The sequence below is a fragment of the Ursus arctos genome, unplaced genomic scaffold (assembly GCF_023065955.2).
Source record: "Ursus arctos isolate Adak ecotype North America unplaced genomic scaffold, UrsArc2.0 scaffold_6, whole genome shotgun sequence".
Taxonomy (NCBI): domain Eukaryota; kingdom Metazoa; phylum Chordata; class Mammalia; order Carnivora; family Ursidae; genus Ursus; species Ursus arctos.
In genome coordinates, this window is record NW_026623078.1 from 46797845 (window position 1) to 46817702 (window position 19858).

A 19858-nucleotide genomic window follows, 5' to 3' on the forward strand; every position below is an offset into this window, starting at 1 on the left:
TGAAAGTACGAATATATACAGAAATCTTCAAAGATCTTGGGCACCTGGGTGGCTCAGTCGGTTGGGCTACTCTTGGTTTCAGCTCAGGTGATGATCTTGGGTTGTGGGATCAAGCCCCGCGTTGACCCCATATCGGGCTCCATGCTTGGCCCAGAGTCTGCTTGAGATTCTCTCTCTTTACCTGTCCCTCCCCCCCCACTCGCTCCCCTGCCCCTCTCCCCACTTGTGTGTGTACTTTCTCTCTAAAATAAATAAAATCTTAAAAAAAAAAAAAATCTTCAAAGATCTCAATCACAATGGGCTTTAAAAGTCAAAACAATTACCATTAACTGATGGAATTATAAACTGGAAGCCAATAATATAGACAAGCAGAGATACTACTACTTTAAGTCAACATCTGGAAGCAGAGTACTCTGAAACACACTAAAACTGTAGTAGTCTCTGATACCTTCAAAAATTGTCCTAACAAGAGAACATGATATTATTAATTCAACCAATCACAAAGCTATAAAATTCAAGAATGAATCTGTGTATAAGTGGAAGGAAAATGAAAATACTAGATATAACCAACCCCAAAGAATTCAGTGGCACATGAAGTAACTATCCAAGGATGCAATCTCATAAAGAAAAAGAGACTTCAGAGAAACCTGTGAAGTACAAACCCAAAGAAAGCTATGAAGGACGAAACCATTTTACTGTTGGTTCACTAGTCAAACTGATTTCCCTAAACAACAGGATTCATAAAACAAATGAGATCTCTTTGTTCACAGCCAAGGTTTATATCAAGAGAAGATTTTAAACCACACACAAACACACAGAATTTATAACATAACCATAAATACCTGATCACAGAGAGACTGCAAAATGGATGTGATATATTCAACACACTGTTGGCGAATAACACTGTCTCCAGGAGACCGCACCAAAGCTAACAGGTCCTGGAATATCTCTGCATATCTTTCGTCACCTTTAATAGTTCCATTAATTAGATGCAAAATAGCTAATTTACAAGCTTTGTGTGAAGCCAGAGCATCAAGAAGAGCAAGCAACCTGGTGGTTTGGCTAGTATACTGTTTTTCTTTATCTTCTGAAGTGCTGAAATAAAATCAATACATTTAGTAAACAAAATTCTTAATTTTAGGGCATTATTCAACTAATATTTATTTTTCAACACATATCATGATATACAAATCTTGTATAAAACACTTCATTCCTTGGATATGACGACTTCTCTGGAATTTTACAATTACTATTAAATTTTATAAATTCAGATTTCAGTATCTTTTTTTAAAATCAGAGTATTTTATAGTTCACCTTTCAAACACCCAAAATCAAGACTTTCAAGGTATCTTGCACATGAAATAGTTTTCTAATTAAAAATAATCTACATATATTCATATACACACACATACATGTATATGTATATATTTATATGTAATATATATTATCTGAGCATTCTAACCCTGGTTTTCAAATTCTAAGTGAAAAAAATGTATGTGTCAAGAATAACTTGAGGAAAAAATTTTTAATGCAAAATGAAAATACCTTTGCAAGTCTTCTACAATCAAATCCAACACAGTTCTCATAATCAGAAGTGCAGTTGGTGAGGCAAGGTCACACAATTGAACACAAATACGCCGTAACATATGTTGAATGGGCTGGCAGGTTGTGCCAGAGAAAGAGCGAACTATTTCTTGGAGCAACTTTGCTTGAACATGAAGGTGCATGCTCCACAATTTTCGGGTGTTGAGTGCCACTGATATATCATGTGGCTCAATAACCTGTTAAAAAAGTATATTGTGTGTGTACATAGATTTTTTTAATATTTATTTATAGTCACAAAAACTGTTCAGGAAGAACTGTTATGAAAAGAACATCTTTACTACATGCTTAAAACATTTTTCTATTACACAATTAAACATTTGCTTGAATTCAATGCATCTAGAAAATCTTATCGTTCTCGGGTTAGCAGTCAGTAGAGCAGAGTCCATTGGTGAATCAACCTAGTTAATGGCAAATTCTAACACATGATAAAGGGAAAAGAAGGATTTAAAAATAACAAAAGTACAAGTATACAGAACAGCATAATAAAATTCACATTAACAAAAATTTATTTAAAATGTTGCCTCCATATTTCTTTAATGACCAACTTGCTTCAGTTTTATCTCACCCTCATCCAGTTATTTTATGTCTTTTTTAAGGGTTGAGGGTTGTCAGTTTTTTTTTTAATAACAAAATCACTGGCTTTTTTTAAAGTGTTACTGCAGTCATTTATAAGATGCATGTTATATGGAAGTGATACCTGAGTTGTTTGCATGGGCAATGGTAGAGGCAGCAGCTCTGAAAGTAGTATGAGTCCAGAAAAAAATCCTTCAGGAACCTTCAAGATTGAAGAAAGAACTTCTTTTAACATTAAAGACCAAGTATTATTGGCCAGAGTCTCTTCTGAGATTGTGAGTTTTTCATTAACTCCTTGTGTAAAAGTCAGTAAGATATCAATGATATCATTTTGAATTTTCTGTTCATCACTATCCAAACGACCTGAGAGAGGGATAGAGCACAGGAGCATGTGTAAAGTCACAAGTGCTGAAGGAACACGCATGTCCTTAAACTCAAAGGATCCACCTCTCAGGAGTTCCGTTAACATAGTTTTAAGAAGAGTGAGTGTGCAGCGAGCCATTGAAATGGTAGTAACTCTGTGAAGGGTAGTCCCCATGTTGACATGGAGCCTCCAAGGCTGAGTCAGAATACTGTTCAATTTTTGTAGAACCCGAATAAAGGTGTCCATTCCTTCAGCAGAAAAAAGCTGAATAACGGCAAGATTCCATTTCAGGTCTTTCTGTTGACCTTTATATAGGATAAGGGGGGAAAAAAAACTAATTACTTACATGTTAATAATCAGTTAAGATTTTTGAATATTTTGTTTAATAAATAGCATTTGTACTTGGCTTTAAGAAGAGTTTTTTAAGTATAATAGCCATATTACCTTCAACAGGAGGTGGTGGACATGCCACATTACAGAGAACACGCAAGGCAGTGGTAAGGCCAACTCCTTCTGGAGTCATCAAATTATCGATATTCTTTAAAAATAAAAATGAACAGAAAGTTTAATTTCTTGGTGCCTGGATATGAGTCAAGAAAAAAATTTCAAGAAGACATTAGTTAAAAATATGAGTATCGTGTTAAGTACTTACACCATTTTAAGTTTCTTAAGTAAATTTAAAACATGAATAAAGCTAATGAAGTTTTTATAAAGGTTTTTTTATAAAAATAATTGCAAAGTTCAAATATATTAAAAAGTACAGATTAAAATGAAAGTAACATACAAAAATGAATGAGACCCCCTGTGTTAAAAATTTAAAATAATTTTTTTCATACACTCTTTCTATATACCCTCCCACCCAAAAATGAAGCAATTTTACAAAACCCTGTACTAAACCTCTTTCAAAACTGGGGAAGCAACAGGGAATGTTTTAGTACTACATAACATACACTTCAATGCAGATACCACAGGAATCTAGCTGTGATGACCAGTTAGGGCATGGTTAAAGGAAAAAGAAATACAGTTGCCTATGTCATTAACACCTGCCCATGCTGTTTCCTAACAACAAATAGTTGTTTAAGTTTCTTTGTTTTTGTAGTTTCCACAGAGCAGCATAGATGATTTTGAAAAAACTCTGAAGAAATAATATTTTAAAATGTTACTATTTCAGCTGCTAACCCTCAGAGGAGAAACTTAAGAAGAAAAATAAGAAAATTCCTTTCCCCTATACATTTTTTCTAATTTCTTCCTTGCTGCCTTTCCACAATAATTCAACAAACTACATAAAGCCGCATGGAGCACAGAGAGAGGTTTTAATCTCAGATCAACTGTTTTTGGTATATCTTGGAATGAGAATCTCTTGTTATTAACTCTAATTAATGGATAAGGATTTACATAAAAATCAAAATTCTTTTAATTACAGCATGTAATTTAAATTTCTAGAGCTAAATTTCTTAGTGGTTAAAAACTTTTACCCCAGTATATAAACTTTATTGGACACCATATACATTCTCCTGACCATGCACAAGTACCCTGAACACATGACCATCTAAATTTACAGAATCTAGTGTACTTCTGCCAAATAAAAGACTGAATACATGAGAAGCTCTAGATGACATGTGAGTCACAGAGTAAGGAACACAGAAGAATATGATGGCACCACAGGAGGTAAAAGTACTCTTAGGAAAGATGGAGTAAAAAGAGAACATAAGGGCAGACAACTTAGTAAAGAAAAATCTGAAGTACATAAACCCAAACAGTAAGTATTTGGTTGCTATTTTAATAATACACATTTCAACTCCAAAATCAAGATGTTTTACACACACACACACGCACACGCACACGCAAATACAGCTCATCTGTTAAATGGAGGAGGAAATAATTCAAGGTCCAATTCCGTCTTTCTAGCTTAAAATTTTTTATACATCTATGACCACCTTTAGTCCTTCCTATGCTACACTTTTAAAACTAATTAACAATGCAACAGTTTCAATGAATTTTTACATTACTAATTACTTGAATTATACATGAATTTTTCAAATGTACTATTATGATACAGGATTTTCAACTTTTATGAATATTTTATTTGTAGATGTGACCATCCCAAATTAACAAATTTAGAACTAGTTTCCACTGTAATTATCTAGAATTGACTCTTGTTGGTTTCCACCTAAAAATTTTGAAGGAAGTTCTTTTTCACTAAAGTTTAACTGAAACAATTATATTTTAAATTATCAGGGCATTTAACTTTAAAATGCCTTTGTAAAGATCATCAAAATGATAGGTGGTATTACTCTAATTTGAGAAAAAAAATAGGACAGAATCTGGTAGTGGAAAGTAGTACAGTACACAGGGTTGTGTGCAAGCGTGTTCACATATACATAGTCACACACCCATCTACATACACGTACCAATCTGTACCAAAGTCTAGCATATCAATCAAGTACACTTAACAATTACTGCATTATCTACATAAATGACTTAAAACAATATTACTATATTTGGAACCATACAGTTCCATAAAATGAAGGCACTTTTAGGGGCACTTTGGTGGCTCATTTAGTTAAGCATCTGACTTGGTTTCAGGTCAGGTCATGACCTCATGTTTGTGAGATGGAGCCCCACATCAGGCTCCCTGCTCAGTGGGGAGTCTGCTTCTCTCCCTCTCCCTTCCCCTTGCTCATGTGAGCGCGTTCTCTAAAATAAAACAAATAAATCATCTTTAAAAAAAAAAAATCAAGGCACTTTTAGTTTTACTTACCTGTTTAACATATTCAATTAGGTTTGGGATGCAGTTAATTTCAAATCTAAGGTTTTTCAGAGGTTCAAGCCACTTGCCAAGTTCTTAAAAACAAAAACATCATTCATATCATATTTTAAAATAAAAGTCTTTATAACAAAGGAAGTAAAGGTATTCTTTTCCAAAGAAGAACATTAACACATTCATATTGACTTCAATAATCTAAACCTCATACAAGGATAAACTTATGTCTAATTCTCTAAACAAACTTTAACGTGAAATATAAACGGCTACATACAGGCTTAGAAATAAGAAGTGACCGTTCTTAGTTACTTGGTTTCTGAAAACTTAAGTGTTTACATGCTTAAACAGGACCTTCAACTTACAACATTAAAAAAAATTTGTAAAACTGACTCCTAATAAACTAACATAATAAAATAGTGTTTATTCACCTAATGCTACTGCCACCTCCCTCCCACACCCCCAAAAGATCATGCAAAAATTGTATTAATTTCTAACAGGATCAATCCCATAAGAGGGATATTTGCTGAGTGACATTTCTCTTAACATGAATTTTAAATTTTGCCCATTTCCTAATGTGCCTTTATAAAATTAAAAGTAATCATTATCATCCCAAAATAATAACAATAAACTCTGCTTATAAAACAATCACAAATGAAATATACCATTTACCACAACTGAATTAAAAACTCTACAAGAAAAAATGAACAAACAAAAAAAGCAGAAACAGATCCATAAATATACAGAGAACTGGTAGTTGCCAGAGTGGAGGGGTATGGAAGGATGAGCAAAATGGTGAAGGGGAGTAGGAGGTAAAGGCTTCCAGTTATAGAATGAATAAGTCATGGGGATGAAAGGTAGAGCATAGGGAATATAGTCAATGGTATAACAGCATTATAATGTGACATGGTAGCTATACTTTGGTGAGCACAGCATAACTGTATAGCATTGTGGAATTATTATGCTGTACATATAGAGTTGTGGAATCCCTATGTTGTACAACTGAAACTAACGTACATTGTGTGTCAATTATACTTCAAAAAAACAAAAACAAAAACAACTGAGTGGAATAACGTAGAAAAGAACAAAAACTCTCCTAGAAAGTATGCTATGGGGGCGCCTGGGTGGCACAGCGGTTAAGCATCTGCCTTCGGCTCAGGGCGTGATCCCGGCGTTATGGGATCGAGCCCCACATCAGGCTCCTCAGCTAGGAGCCTGCTTCTTCCTCTCCCACTCCCCCTGCTTGTGTTCCCTCTCTCACTGGCTGTCTCTATCTCTGTTGAATAAATAAATAAAAATTAAAAAAAAAAAAAAAAAGAAAGAAAGCATGCTATGACACCCATATTTTATCACCAAAACTATTTGAAGAAAAGCATTCTAATGTTAAAAGTGATATGCCAGTTCCAGACACTTTTTAGGAATAATTAAAGGAAACTGAAAATAGTAGTCCTGTCTCTCCTTGGTTCTACACTTCTCCATGAGGACTACAACCATGTATATCTGAGTAGTTTTCCTATGCATTTTTAAATTAACTCTTTCAGCATGTATCACTCAAGTGAAAGATATAAGGAACAATAATAAAACAAATATGTGTACCCATCACCCAGAATAAGTAATAAAGCATCAATAATACCTTTGAAGATGTTGTGTGCCCTCCTTTTATAAAGGCACACTACAGGGATAAAAACCTATTTCCTATATGAGAAGTTGAGTTTACTAACCCATACTTTTACTGGTGGTATCAAACATAAAATTTAAGATTAAAAAAAAAAAGTCAGGGGGGCATGGGTGGCTCAGTTGGTTAAACATTCAACTCTTGATTTTGGCTCAGGTCAGGATCTCGGGGTCATGAAATCGAGCCCCTCTTCCAGCTCTGCGCTCAGCAAGGAGTCTACTTAAGATTCTTTCCCTCTTCTTCTGTCCCTCCCCCACCAACCTCCATTTAACATTCTCTCTCAAAAAAATAAAAGAAAAAGAAATAGAAAAAAGTCCACATACTATTTACAATATTTACTCAATGTTATCAAATTTTCTACTTGGTATGGTCAGAAAGAAACCAAAACAAAATTTTAAAAAACTGTGATTAGATACCTTCAATTTTTCAGGACTGCCCACATAAGGTTTGCCATAAACTTCATTCAACATAGATATATATACTTTAGAAAATAACATTCATATTCATTATCCTTTGCTTTTGAGGACAGCACATGTATGTTAATTAATGACAAATGGATTTCTAAATTGTACTCAGAATAGTGTTATACTCGGAAATATATATAGACAACACACACATACACAAACTATACACAAAACTGAACTTCAGAAGGGGTGCCTGGGTGGCTCAGTCGGTTAAGGTCCGACTCTTGATCTCAGGGCGGTGAGTTCAAGCCCTGCCTTGGGCTCCATGCTGGGCGTGGAGCCTACTTAAAAAAAATAAAAAGTTTGGGGTACCTGGCTAGCTCAGTCGGTGGAGCATGTGACTCTTAATCTCATGGTTTTAAATTCAAGCCACACGTGGGTGCAGAGATTACTTAAAAATCATTTTAAAATCTTAAAAAAAAAAACAAACCTGAGTATTTGAGTTCATCTTCAAGCTACTTCCATTTTGATTAGGAACTTCAACTAACCACCAATTACCATGATTTTCCAGGAAAAGGTACTTGTGACAATTTCCTAAAAATCTTTTTAAGAACACCATATAAAATACTTTCATAAAGGGTACTTTCAAGAAGTAACAGAGTATTACTATGTATATTATCAAAACATGATAAAGTACTAATTACAGATATTCAAAGGCTTTTTCCTTCACATATCATAAATGCTTAAATAACTTCAAGTACCATACCTTGCAATTTAGCATTATTTTCATCTGCTTTACAAAGCTTCAAGAGAGATGCTGCATGCTGTTCTAGCATTTGGACATCACTGGAAGACTGAACCACCACCAAAATAAGTATGCATGCATAATTATAAGCTACTGACTTCTTAGACTTGGAATCACTGAAACAAAATAAGGTTTTAAAGTTTTTGGTATGAAAACAATTTTTCCAGGAATAATTTTAAACATTTTTTTCTATTTGGTTTTAAAGAAACCAAGGAATTTTATAATGAAACTTGACTAACTCCCCAAAGAAAAGAAATCGGATTTTAAAGTTCACCTCCAATTCACTTGAAAACACTACTTAAAAGTATATATAAACAAAGCATATGCATCACAATGGAAAGTGAAGTTCTATTAAGAAAGAAGATCAGAAGAACAACAACGAAATATTAACAAGTATACTTCATCAGCAATGAAGGATCTGGAAGTATATTTCAATGGTCTCCTTTAAAATGTTCACCCTGGGTAAGCAGAAATAAGTGTGATGAATCAATCTACTGCCATCATCACTGTCTTTTACCTTAAAACTGCTGAGGTAGAGCTATGTATGGAAGCCACTGCCTTTCATAGTCCCCCCAAAAAGAACTGTCACTCAAGGAGTCATACCAAGACCCTGTTGTGAGGCCAGTTACCTGGATGTCAACGCTTCGTATGACAGGAGCCAGGAAGAGCATGTTTATCTCCTCAGACTCTAAAATCAATCCTCTGCCCTACTGGGCAGCTCTTGAAAACTAGTATCATTCTAAATCCCCTGCCCCTATTCAGTCAAAGTACTTCTGAAACCAGAGCACCATAGTTTAAAGGCAAGGGAAAATTCAAGACAGCAAGACAGTCCTCATTACTCTGCTAGTATATATTCTGGTGCCTTAGGATTCCCCTACATACAAATTAGCAAAAGTTACTATAGTTGTAATTTTGTCAACACCAAGGGAAAACTGGAGGAAGCTGCTAAAACATCCACTTTTTCGCCTTACAAACACATCTTATATTTTAGAAATTTCTATCATTCTAATCCTTAATTAACAAATTACATATTATGTCAAAAAATAATTATAATAATCTTTACTTTCAAAGCAATACCTTCTTTAAAGAAACTAGCCCTTTACTGATGTAGTTTTCCAGTATAACAGAAAATTTAAGGAGTAAAAAGAAAATTACCCTAAGGCTTCTTTGGAATAGTACTCCATTAGAGTAATAAGACTTTGGAGATTTTTCTCAAGACTGAAAACATGGCCCACAGCTGATCTTCCCACAGGATTAAAAGTAATCAAATAAAGATTGTGAAGGGTTCCCAAGAGATCTGAATGGTCAGTTTCTTCACTGGCTGTGCAACGCTGAAAATGGCTGAACAGTTCTGTAATACACTGCAGTGTCTGTGTTGAGTCCTGTAGCCACAAGGCAAATGCATCGTCAATAACACCATCAGATTGAAGACCCTCCTCTTCGTCTTGATCATAAAGGTGACACAGAGCTCGGATCAACAAATTTGTTGCTTCATATTCCGACATAAAAAAAAGAAGACCCTTCTGTGACTGTGCAAGAAACTTTAAAACATCTTTTGTGGCTTGCAGCACACCAGGGTGGGCACTTGTTACTGGAATTGACAGAAGCAAGGTAACCAGCTCCAAGAAATGATGACTATGAAGATACCTGTAGAAAAATTGATACATGTGAAGTCAGTGCAAAACATTCTTCATTTACTCAGTATTCGTTAGGTAGGAGAGGCGTAAAAATTTCAATGGCCATAATCCTTATCCTTAGCAATACACTACTTTAACTTTTTAAAAACGTAATGTGGCAACAAGTCTTCTCTCCACTGTGTCAAATAAAAGTGAAAGTTATGTGAGGCTTTTTTCCTAGCTAACATTCAATGGATATCTGACATACAACCATTGACAATTCTTCTCTTTCCAGAATCAACCTTGACTTTTAAATTCTGGGTCTTCTTTCCAGACCACTTATCAAATGTTCCTTTTTCACCATGGTCCTTCTCTACTCATGGTGCACCAGTATATCTGAATTAACCTAGGGAAAATATAGTGCATATCCTATAAAAAACATACAGTTTATTCATATTTACTATAGGCAGTATATCCGAATTAATACCTATAGAGAAAACAGATCCAAATTACCAATTTTTAGTATTTGAAGAGTTAATACTACCATACATAGCACTTTTATTAAACCCAAAAACCATTTTTTGCCATACATCATTTTAGAAAAAATGTGAACTTACTCAAGACCCCAAAATAGACACAAATGCTACAAGAGTATTTTCACGGTCCTAAAAATACTGTGCTCCATATATTTGTTCCTCTCCCTCACCCTAACCCCGGCAATCACTGGTCTTTTTACTGTCTCCATAGTTTTGCCTTTTTCAGAATGTCCTATATTTGGAATCACAGAGTATATAACTGCCTCTCACATTACTCCTTAAACTCAGGCTTCTAGTTTAGGATAATAAACACCCCCAGTAACTTCTTGATTATGAAGGCAAACAGAACCCTCAAGAAGACAAAAACCCATAACTACTATGCTCAAAGAATATCTTTAACCACCTTGTGGAGTGTTCAGAAAATAGTTAACACTGCAGGCCTCAAACTACTTATATTCTTAAGAACGACTTCTTACAAGGCAGGCCCTTAGTTAGCATCTGGGAACCTGGATTTGGGGAGAGTTCCCATCACCCAACTGATAAGAATGCTCACTGTGCCTGCAGTGTTCATCCAAACAATATGGTTTACACTGAACACCTGCTTTCCTTCTAGGAGGCTGGGATTCTGTTACACAGTAGATATTGGGGGCCTATGGGGCTATCATCCAATAATAAGCTTGGGTGTTTAGATTTTAATGAGCTTCCTCAGTATGCAACATTTCACACACATTGTCACAATTTCTCACTGGGGGAATTAAGCAGGTCCTACGTGACTCTACTAGAAAAGGACTCTGGAAGCACCTGACTGGTTTCCTCAAGTTTCTCCCCATGTACCCTTTTCCTTTCCTGATTGTGCCCTATATCCTTTTGCTGTAATAAATCATAGTCGTGAGTACAGTGCTGAGTCCTGTGAGTCCCACTGGCAAATCCTGAGAGTGATCTTGGATCTTGTCCTCTACTCAGAGGACATTAGGGCCTAATTATCACTTCAAACTAATCCTTCCAAAATGAAAAATTATTTCTCCTTTCAAAATTCACTGCCCCTCCTTAATTTGCCAGTTTTTGTCAATAAAACCCCAGTTCCAATAGTTACCCTAGGTAGAAACCTCAAAACATCTTTAGATCCTTCTCACTTTCTCTTAGCTATTAGGTCCAGTTGCCAAGTCCTAGTAACTGCTTTTTCACAAGCTCTCAATATTAGCACAATTCCCTGTAAGTGCCACTATATCATGTACTTAACATAGTACAATCTAGACTGGCTCATTTAGTTATCATTAATAACTCCAATTTCTTTTTCATTGCAATACATCTTACAACATATAATCTTAGAATACTACTTTGATCCTATCACATCTACTACTCCGAAATAGTCAAGATTTTCCCACATTCTAAAAACAAAATCCAGGGATGCCTGGGTGGCTCAGTCGGTTAAGTGTCTGCCTTCAGCTCAGGTCATGATCTCAAGGTCATAGGATCGAGTCCCACATCAGGGTCCTTGCCTAGTAGGGAACCTGCTTCTCCCGCTGCCTGCCATTCCCCTGGGGCTTGTACGGTCTCTGGAAATAAATAAAATCTTTTTAAAAAATAAAAATAAAATAGGGGCACCTGAGTGGCTCAATTGGTTGAGAGTCTGCCTTCGGCTCAGGTCATGATTCTGGTGTCCTGGGATCAAGCCCCATGTCAGGCTCCCTGCTCAGCAGGAACCCTGCATCTCCCTCACCCTCTCCCTCTGCCTGCCGCTCTCCCTACTTGTGTTCTCTCTCTCTGTGTCAAATAAGTAAATAAAATCTTTAAAAAACATTTTTTTAATTAAATTTAAAAAATAAAATAAAAATAAAAACCAAATTACTTAGCACAGCATTCAAGGCCCTTTATTTCCTCAAGTCTGATACCTAAATGTACCTTCTCCAGTTACGGAGGAGAAAATACTTAATAACCCTTTAATTACCAGTTTCCCTTCAGTGCCTGAAAGCATTACTCCGTTCCTTAGAGTCACTACCCTCAGTTATCCTCAGTTTATGACCTCGCCTCTTACCTTACTAAAAATGAAGTGATCAGTGCAAAGTGCTTTGGCTCCTTTACTGTCTCCATAAAACAAATCTGTACACACATAAGATTTCTTTTCTTCTGTTCAAAGCCAAACCCCTATACTTGTACTCTTGACTTCATCTCCTACCAGACCTTGCTCTACCATTACCATCTTTTGTTCCCAAAAGAAACTAAGGCAAGATCTAATAGTTCAGCTAAAAACAGGAATGGATAGGTACAGATTTTAGAATGGACAAGTACCCCATTTTCTGTTAATGCAGTATGCCCCAAATCAAGGCAAAAATTAATCACAGAAATAAGGAATAGCATAATAAAAATGCCATTTTCCCATTAGCTAGAAAAGTATATACAGGCAAAATGCAAAAAAAGTATCAAAAATTAAAACAAAATTTAAAAGTCTACTGTGGGAGCTGACCATAATAATGGCAAAACTGTACCAACAAACAGAGTCAGATAGGGGCACCTGGCTGGCTCAGTCAGTAGAGCATACAACTCTTGACCTCAGGGCTGCGAGTTCAACCCCCATATTGAACATGGAGTCTACTTAAAACAACAACAACAACAACAACAAATAGAGTTAGAGAGCATAAATAAGTGGTTAACGGAACCTTAAAGATATTTAAGCAGGTCTGTAAAATTAAATTAGTAAAATATAAATTTAACTTGCAATGTAAGAGAGATAAAGTACAAACAGGTTCACACAGAAAAGCTCTCTCCTTCCTGGGCCATCCTTTTGTACCACACCACCTTCCCAGAAACAACTCTACAATTCCTCATTTATTCTTGCTCATAGATGTGCTTATCACTCTCTTTAACTTAAATCGCTATTACTACTTTAAGTGCTAACTAAAATATAGCTTTCCCACAGTAGTATACTCTCAGTTTCACTACTATCTATTTTGAAATATAGAATATCCTTACACAGATATGCACTGCTTACAAATTTAAAAAAACAAAATCAACCACATAAAATTGCCTGCAGTGATCTGTGAAATATATTTTCCCAAACCAAAAATGTCTTACCTAAAGAGAACAGGGTATGGATCATCCCTTTCTGGAGGTCCAGTAATACGTGCCATTGTTGGGAAAGACTTAACAGGCGGCTGGATCATTGTATGAGGTGCAGTTTCCATTAAATGGAAAACTTCTTCTAGGAGGTTAATAAGCTTTTCTATTTCCCCTTCACTTATATTTGAGGATTCCAAAAGATCCATATCCATTGAAGCCTCTACCTCATTTTCATATTCTGGGTTTGTTCTCTCAAGTCCAGTATCTGTGTCATGATCAGGTTCACTGTGGTTAGGAACAGATGAAGTCTTCTCTGCTAAATGGTCACCAAGTCTTTTAATTTCTGACAAGATTTCATAGAAATGGCACTTCTGAAGAATAGCTGAACCAGCAGTGACAACTCTCACAGTCTGATCTAAAAGTATGAGCTCCAGAAGTTTTTGATAGCCACTTTTCTCGTTCTGCCTACCTCTTAAAAAAGCTTCCATTCCTTCTGTCATACTAATCACGCTGTCCAAAGCTTTAAAAGCATTTAACTTAAGGGAAGATGAGACATGATCAGCAAATAGGAGCTCAAATAATCCATTGATTACTCCTGCTTGTAACAATCCCATGACTCCTTGAGCCCCACATTCTGCTAGTGAGGACACTAATTTGGTCCCAGCTTTGAGTTGTCGGACATTTAAGGCAATGGGCTGGCGAAGAGCTACTTGTAAATTTAAAGCTTGCATGGTCCAGTCTACCAACTGGCCAAGAGAGTCTTGTTTTGTGTTTTTCAACTGCAAATAACTTAATCCTTTTATTATTAAACTTGGAATTTCTTCTAAAGCTGTTACCCATTTTGCACCTCTATCTTCCCGATACAAATCTAACAGTTCAGTTAACTTCACTGAAGCTTCTACTGCCCCTGAATTTTCTTTATCTGGACCTTGATCCTTCATTCTACTGATTTCAATTTCAAAAGTAGTCTTGTAGGGACAGCTGAAGTATAAAAGTGGTACAAGCTCCCTGTCATATGGATCATATGTCATAGGAGGAACTGAAGCTAAGTCTTCAGGAGTGTATTCAACATCAAAGTTCGGATACTTAAAGGTTTCACGTTCCAAGTCAGCAATTCCATCTTCATCACTGGAAATTTGTTCATAACCATCATCCCCTGAAAATCAGTTTGAATAATATTTAAATATTACATCACTGTCATTTAATGAAAAAAAATCTACCTAATCAAAAAAATATATTTTATTTAGTAGTATGGCAAAAAAATAAGAATTAATGATTTTTCAACAAAATTAACTTCTGCCCCAACATCTTACTGACAATTACCAACATTTTTAAATTTCTAATAGAATTAATGAGAAACTTCATAAGCAAAGTATTCTATCTGTTCAACTTTACAACTAACTCTGCTACAGAAATAAAATTAGAAATGTCATAAAGTAACAAAAATACCTCTCTCAAAAGGGAAGAAATTAACCTTAGCCTCATGAGAGCATTTTTAAGTATTTTTAAGATGAAAAAAAAATTGAAGGGAAAGATTAAATTTAACTAATAATGCCATAATCACAAAACTAAACCAAATATTTTCAGTGAAAACACTTTAAGTTCTTTTTAAACATTAATTTCATATTCCTGAATTTTCATTTCTCTTCGTTTACCTATCACACAGTTTCTTAGGTCTGCATTTTATTTTTATGGAAAAGTTGATCACTGAAAATGCTCAGCTGGGCCAAAACAGAGCTTTCTTATCATTATACATGTGCAACTTTTTCCTCTATTTCAAAAAAAATAAGATTAGAGAGAAAATATGGTTTTACTTTTTAATACTGCTATTGCCTGGCTGTGGGAAAATTGGCATGAGTAGTAACAGTTTATGTAAGAAAAGGAAATGTTCTCCAGCATCAGCCATCTTTTGACATTCTTTTGCTCAAAACAAGTTAGCCTTAGCCATATACTTATGATATCTGAAAAGATAAGGGCTTACAGAGGCCTGACTCCGGGTTAAGCCAGATATCTTCTATTAAAGACCAAATAAACCAGCCTCTTTCTCTCATCTTTTCTACAAAAATGATTAAGAAAAAGCCTGCCTGAAATCTAACTACTATTTGCCAAATACAGTAAGTACAAAAAGTATTATTTGCTACTCTGGAAATGGGGGAGGCTAAAAAAGTATCACTCAATAACCTAACTATTTCTAGTCCATAAAGGGGCCCCTGTGATACCAAAATCTACTCTCATGTAAAATCATCCTTACCTTCACTATTTTAGAAAAAAATAAGGCAGTTTGTCTGTCATTTTACATAAATGCTTTAACATTACATGCTATTTCTTGGACAAATAAAGAGTCAATTAGTTTGAATATCTCTCACTTTTCGCTTTCAAAGAAAAGTAAAGCCTAATCAGAGTACTGCATCATGCTATCATACAACCCTGTATAGTTGAATTTTTTTCCCTGAATTTCTAAAAATATAGCATTTTGCTAGAGTATCTAGATGGCAGACATCTTTAGGAATTCCATCCAGCTTATAGCACCACTCCTTACTCCAAAAACAGCCCACCAAATCTCTAATCATCAGGTATTTGCTACATGATCTTGCTTCCCTAGCCAAAACTGATGGTACCAAGGAGCAACTGATACTGTAGTAAGCCAAACAACCTTTCTCCTAGGAAAATGCAAGTAAGACTGAGATACAGCCGGGTAGATTAGGCTGGTTGGTTAAAAAGAGGAGATTAAACCTGTGGGGTGAACAGAGAAACAACAGTTAGCTGACAGAGAGAAAATAAAGTAGAAACATAAAGCAAACAAAAAATGGGTTCCCAGTTCTAGTCAAGTCTTGAGGCCCAGCTACATTCTATCCTTTGAGTTTCTTGAAAGCCATTTATCTTTGTTCTAAATTCTCTTGCACTGCTCAAAGCTACATCAAGTTAGTTCCTAGTACTTAAAAACAAAAAGTCCTAATAAATATAACCCACCTTCACCTTCTTCATCCTCTTCACCTTCTTCCTCTTCATCTTCTTCTTCCTCCTCAGGGATACTGTCTACTGTATGGCGATCATCCTCATCTTCATCCTCTTCTTCCTCTACATCCACATCATCTTCATCATCTTCTCCTTCTTCTTGCTGCTCTTCTTCTACTTCTCCTTCATCAGAATACTGCCCTTCCTGGGGAACAGAATTCCGATCAGGAGAAATGGGTTCAAAATAATCTTCTCTATGAGAAGCATCCTCTTCCTTATCACCAGACACTGAAAAATTGAGATTTAAGAGACAGATTATTTTAATGGTTTAAATACCATGAGGTAGCAGGACTGGATACTACAGCTACTTAATGACACTTTGGATGATTTAGCTCATAAATACCCTTTTTAAAAAAGCTGTAGAATCACCTGCTTTTAAAAATATTAAGAGTATGTACTGTGTAAAGTACACTATTTTATGTTCTAACACCAGAAACTAACCCTTTTCTTTTCAGCTAAAAAGTACACAGGTTATTATCTCTCCCAATACATAACGCTTTTTTTTTAACTGGTACTCTTCTGGATATATCTCTACAGCACTTTATTTTCAAAGCAATGTTGGTACAGCTTCAAATGAATGAACTGATTTTTTTTTTTTTAAACAAGTTCACCTGCCAACAGAAAAGCACAAGGAAACACTGCACAGGAAAAGGGTGGGGGGCATTCATCAAGATTTGATTACCTATATCTAATTTTCTTCCTTTAATCAAAAAGCACTATAACACTAATCAAGGTGGGGGGTGTGCTGATTTTATTCATACCTGGCAAAGGTATGGGATCATCTTCATCATCATCAGGTGGAGGTGGTCCTGGAGGAGTTCTTGGTCCCCTTGGCTGTGGTCTTGGAGGGCTTCCATTAAACTGATCTTCTTTCTCCCCATCAGCTAGTTTTAATAGAGACAAAAAAAGAACTTTCAAATTATTAAAACAAAGTGAAATGAATGCATGACAAAAATGCTGTTAATTGTTTGCGTTTTTCATCTTCGGAATTTATTGATAAACTTTTCCTTTCCAAAATCTAACAAATTTTACTAGTTAACTTATATTATAAAAGTTAGAATTTGTACTCAGCTATCAGAAAGAACAAGTTCTCAACATTTGCTACAACATGGATGGCACTGGAGGAGATAATGCTAAGTGAAATAAGTCAAGCAGAGAAAGACAACTATCATATGATTTCTCTCATCTATGGAACGTAAGAACTAGGATGATCGATAGGGGAAGAAAGGGATAAAGAAAGGGGGGGTAATCAGAAGGGGGAATGAAACATGAGAGACTATGGACTATGAGAAACAAACTGAGGGCCTCAGAGGGGAGGGGGGTGGGGGAATGGGATAGACCGGTGATGGGTAGTAAGGAGGGCACGTATTGCATGGTGCACTGGGTGTTATACACAACTAATGAATCATCGAGCCTTACATCGGAAACTGGGGATGTACTGTATGGTGACTAACATAATAAAAAATCATTAAAATGTTAAAAAAAAAAAAAAGTTAGAATTTGTGAGTTCCCACATATTAAAATATACTCCTGGGCATTATCCCAGAGAAATGAAGACTTACTTTCCTCAGGAAGATGTACACAAAAAGCTGTTCATAACAGCTGAATAATATTTGCGAAAGTCAAAAACTGGAAACTACTTAAGTGTCCTTCAGGGGTTGAACAGTTAAATAAACCATAATATATCCATACTAAGTAATACTACTCAGCAATAAAAAAGAATGAACTATTGATACACACAACAAAGTGGATGAACTTCAAAGAAATTATGAATGGAAAAAGCCAATCTCAAAAAGATACCTACTACCTGATTCCATTTATGTAATATTCATGAAATAATATAATTATAGAGTTGGAGAACAGATTAGTGATTGCTAAAGCTTAGGGATGGGTGGCACGCACGTAGCTATTAAAGAATAACACCAGAATAACTTGATGGTACAATCAAGATACTTGATTATGAAAGGCTATATATAACATAAAACTGCATACAGCTACACAGACACACACACACACACACAAGTGCACGTACAATTGGCGAAATCTGAACAAGCTCTTAGAGAATTTTGTTTCGATATTGTTCTACAGTTGTAAAAGATGTTATCAATGGGGGAACCTGGGGAAAGAGTGCATAGGACTTCCTCATGCAGTTCTTTGCAACCTCCTATGGATCTACAATTGTTTCAAAATAAAAAACTAAAAACATACATACATTCATATACAGAAAATGTATGAGCACAAGTGTCAATTTAAAACAAGTCAGTAAATTAAACAAAAATTTTGAGTAGCCACTATATATTTAGGCACTGTGATTAAGACCCTCTCCCTGCCACTGCCCCTGCTTGTACTCTCTCTGTCTGTCAAATAAATAAAATCAAAAGAAAGAAAGAAAGAGAAAAGAGGGGAGGGTGGGAGGGAAGGGAAGGAGGAAAAGAAGGGAGGGAGGGAGGAAGGAAGGAAAAAGAGAAGAAAAGAAAAAAGAGAGAGAGAAAGAGAAAGGGAAAGAAAAGTGATGGGGCATCTGGATAGCTCAGTCGATTAAGCCTCCGACTCTTGGTTTTCGCTCAGGTCATGATCTCATGGGTCTTGAGAACAAGCCCCATGTTGTAAGGCTCCATGCTCAGCAGGGAGTTGCTCAGGATCTCCCTCTCTTTCTCCCTCTGCCCCCTCCCCATCTCACCCTCTGCCCCAAGCTTTCACTCTCTCTTTCTAAAATAAATGGGTAAGTCTTTAAAAAAGAAAAGTGAAAGATTAACTTTACTGAGCAGGTAAGATTTAAGAAAAGAGATGAAACTGGTGCCGGGCGCCGGGGCCTGGGCCCAGACAGTTGAGCATCCCGACTCTTGGTTTCAGCTCATTATATGTTAATCAACTGAATTTAAATTAAAAAAAAAAAAGATTCTTTCTCCCTCTCTGCCCCTCTCCCTTCTCTAAAATAAATAAGTAAATCTTTAAAAAAGAAAAGAGATGAAAATACAGTGTGTGACTATCAGAGACAAAGAGCTCACACCACATTACATCATGCTTAAGAGGAGGTCATTTTATTGGCTCATAAAATGTTCATTGTAAAGCAAAATACTTTTCCCTAGTTACCTCAATTATAATTTCAAAATGTATTCCTGAATCTCCTTATTTCAACAGCTTATGGTGAACGATACTGGAATAAGGAGAAGAGATCCTGGGAAACAGAAGTCCAGCTACCTGCTTTATAGAAGGAAAGCCACTGAAATTTAATAGAGTTATTTTTCTCGCCTCCAGTTAATGAGCAAAAGGTTCTCAAAAATGGGGAAAAATCTGAGCGCCTGGGTGGCTCAGTTGGTTGAGTGACTGCCTTCGGCTCAGGTCATGATCCTGGAGTCGCGGGGCTGAGTTCCGCATCGGGGCTCCCTGCTCAGCAGGGAGTCTGCTTCTCCATCTGACCCCCGCCCATGTTCTCTCTCTCTCTCT

General features: G+C 36.0%; 1 protein-coding gene across 3 annotated transcripts in view; it reads right to left on the bottom strand.

Moving 5' to 3' along the window:
- Window positions 1-19858, bottom strand: part of VIRMA (vir like m6A methyltransferase associated) — a 60773-nt gene that overhangs the window by 23502 nt on the left and 17413 nt on the right. For all 3 annotated transcript variants that reach the window (XM_026495719.4, XM_026495718.4, XM_057307748.1), the window contains 10 exons: window positions 17173-17295; window positions 16367-16639; window positions 13412-14552; window positions 9343-9834; window positions 8149-8303; window positions 5304-5386; window positions 2987-3080; window positions 2303-2847; window positions 1546-1781; window positions 843-1095 (listed from right to left, as the gene is read on the bottom strand). In XM_026495719.4, the coding sequence (XP_026351504.1) occupies window positions 843-1095; window positions 1546-1781; window positions 2303-2847; window positions 2987-3080; window positions 5304-5386; window positions 8149-8303; window positions 9343-9834; window positions 13412-14552; window positions 16367-16639; window positions 17173-17295 (3395 nt within the window). The remainder of the gene's footprint in view (window positions 1-842; window positions 1096-1545; window positions 1782-2302; window positions 2848-2986; window positions 3081-5303; window positions 5387-8148; window positions 8304-9342; window positions 9835-13411; window positions 14553-16366; window positions 16640-17172; window positions 17296-19858) is intronic.